Source organism: Austrofundulus limnaeus, unplaced genomic scaffold (genome assembly GCF_001266775.1).
Source record: "Austrofundulus limnaeus strain Quisiro unplaced genomic scaffold, Austrofundulus_limnaeus-1.0 Scaffold794, whole genome shotgun sequence".
In the NCBI taxonomy this organism is placed as follows: domain Eukaryota; kingdom Metazoa; phylum Chordata; class Actinopteri; order Cyprinodontiformes; family Rivulidae; genus Austrofundulus; species Austrofundulus limnaeus.
This window is the reverse complement of record NW_013953196.1, coordinates 10,899-12,112: the sequence shown is the minus strand read 5'-3', so window position 1 is coordinate 12,112 and position 1,214 is coordinate 10,899. Positions and strand designations below refer to the sequence as shown.

The 1,214-nt window shown below is 39.0% G+C and overlaps 1 protein-coding gene across 1 annotated transcript in view; it reads left to right on the top strand.

The window, feature by feature from the left end:
- Window positions 1-1,214, top strand: part of vps13d (vacuolar protein sorting 13 homolog D) — a gene marked incomplete at both ends in the record, with an annotated part of 75,956 nt that overhangs the window by 64,427 nt on the left and 10,315 nt on the right. Inside the window, 1 exon segment of the mRNA XM_014028664.1 lies at window positions 903-1,036. Within this exon segment, the coding sequence (XP_013884118.1) occupies window positions 903-1,036 (134 nt within the window).

The window sequence follows — 1,214 nt, the reverse complement described above, 5'->3', positions numbered from 1 at the left end:
ACAACTGAATCCTGTTTATTCGGACATAACATTTTGAACAACGCATATTTTTCCAACAAGATTTTACACAATTATAAACATGAGAATGTCCTGCCATCTCACTGCAGGTTCTGTGCTCCCATTATGAACATGTTTTATCAATCCCAAACAAAAGTAAAATAAACTTTGTGAAGATGCTGGCTGAAACTGGTACAGGAGTTTTATTATCTACAGTAAAGCGGGTCCTGTACTGACATGGGCTGAAAATCTTATCATCTTATTATTCCGGCATTTGGCGAAGAGAAATAATGTTGGGAACAGACCTAAAACAGGAATGATTGAGTTTTATTTAATGTCAGACTGAGTAAAAAAATGACATTTTATACAGTTTATGTAAACATCTGGTTCCATCTTTTTAGAGATTAACCTAAGCCACATCAATAAATGGAAGTAATAATAATGACAGCAGAAAACCAGCTGGACCTCTTCTAAAAAAGGCTTTATTCTCGTCTCACTCCGATCAGCCCAGCACACAGCACCGTGCAGGCCTCAGAGTAAAATGACCTTCATCTTATCTGAAACCAAAACAAAAYAGTCCAGTCTGTCCCAGCTGAATCTAAGGAGAGACTGCACACAAACACTTCTAAAACTCCTTCTAAGCTTTTAATCTCTTCCTGGTTATACCCCTGAAGGTGGGAACCAACTTTTGTTCATGCTACATCAAGAAAACAATAYAAGACACTCCTCAAACCTTAYGGCTRCAATGATCAGAAAGTATAAAAATGCAATACTAGATCTAACATTCAGTTGATCAGTTTCAACACTTTCTTCAGGTCTAATTAATTCATTTCTCATTTTAAGTCTGAACGGATGAGTGCATTGTGGTCACCGTATGGTTTAAATGTGTTCTTGTTTGATTTCAGGAACTGAATTTGTGGTTGTGGAGGACCTGGCCAGTTTCGACACKAATGCAATTATTCTGAAAGGCACTACTGTTCTTACATATAAGCCCCGTCTGCTGGATCGACCCTTCTCTGGCTGTCTGGCAGGAATCGAGGTGATGCTTCTGCTCAGACTTTTAACTGCCCCATGCCTAAAGGCAAAAGGCAATAAAATAATCAGCTTACATTTGTACATGTGTGTGTGGATGTGTTTTTCGTGACATATGAGGACTATTTTAAGACAGAACACCTACACGTGAGGACCACTGGTGCATATGGGGACCTAAGCAGAGT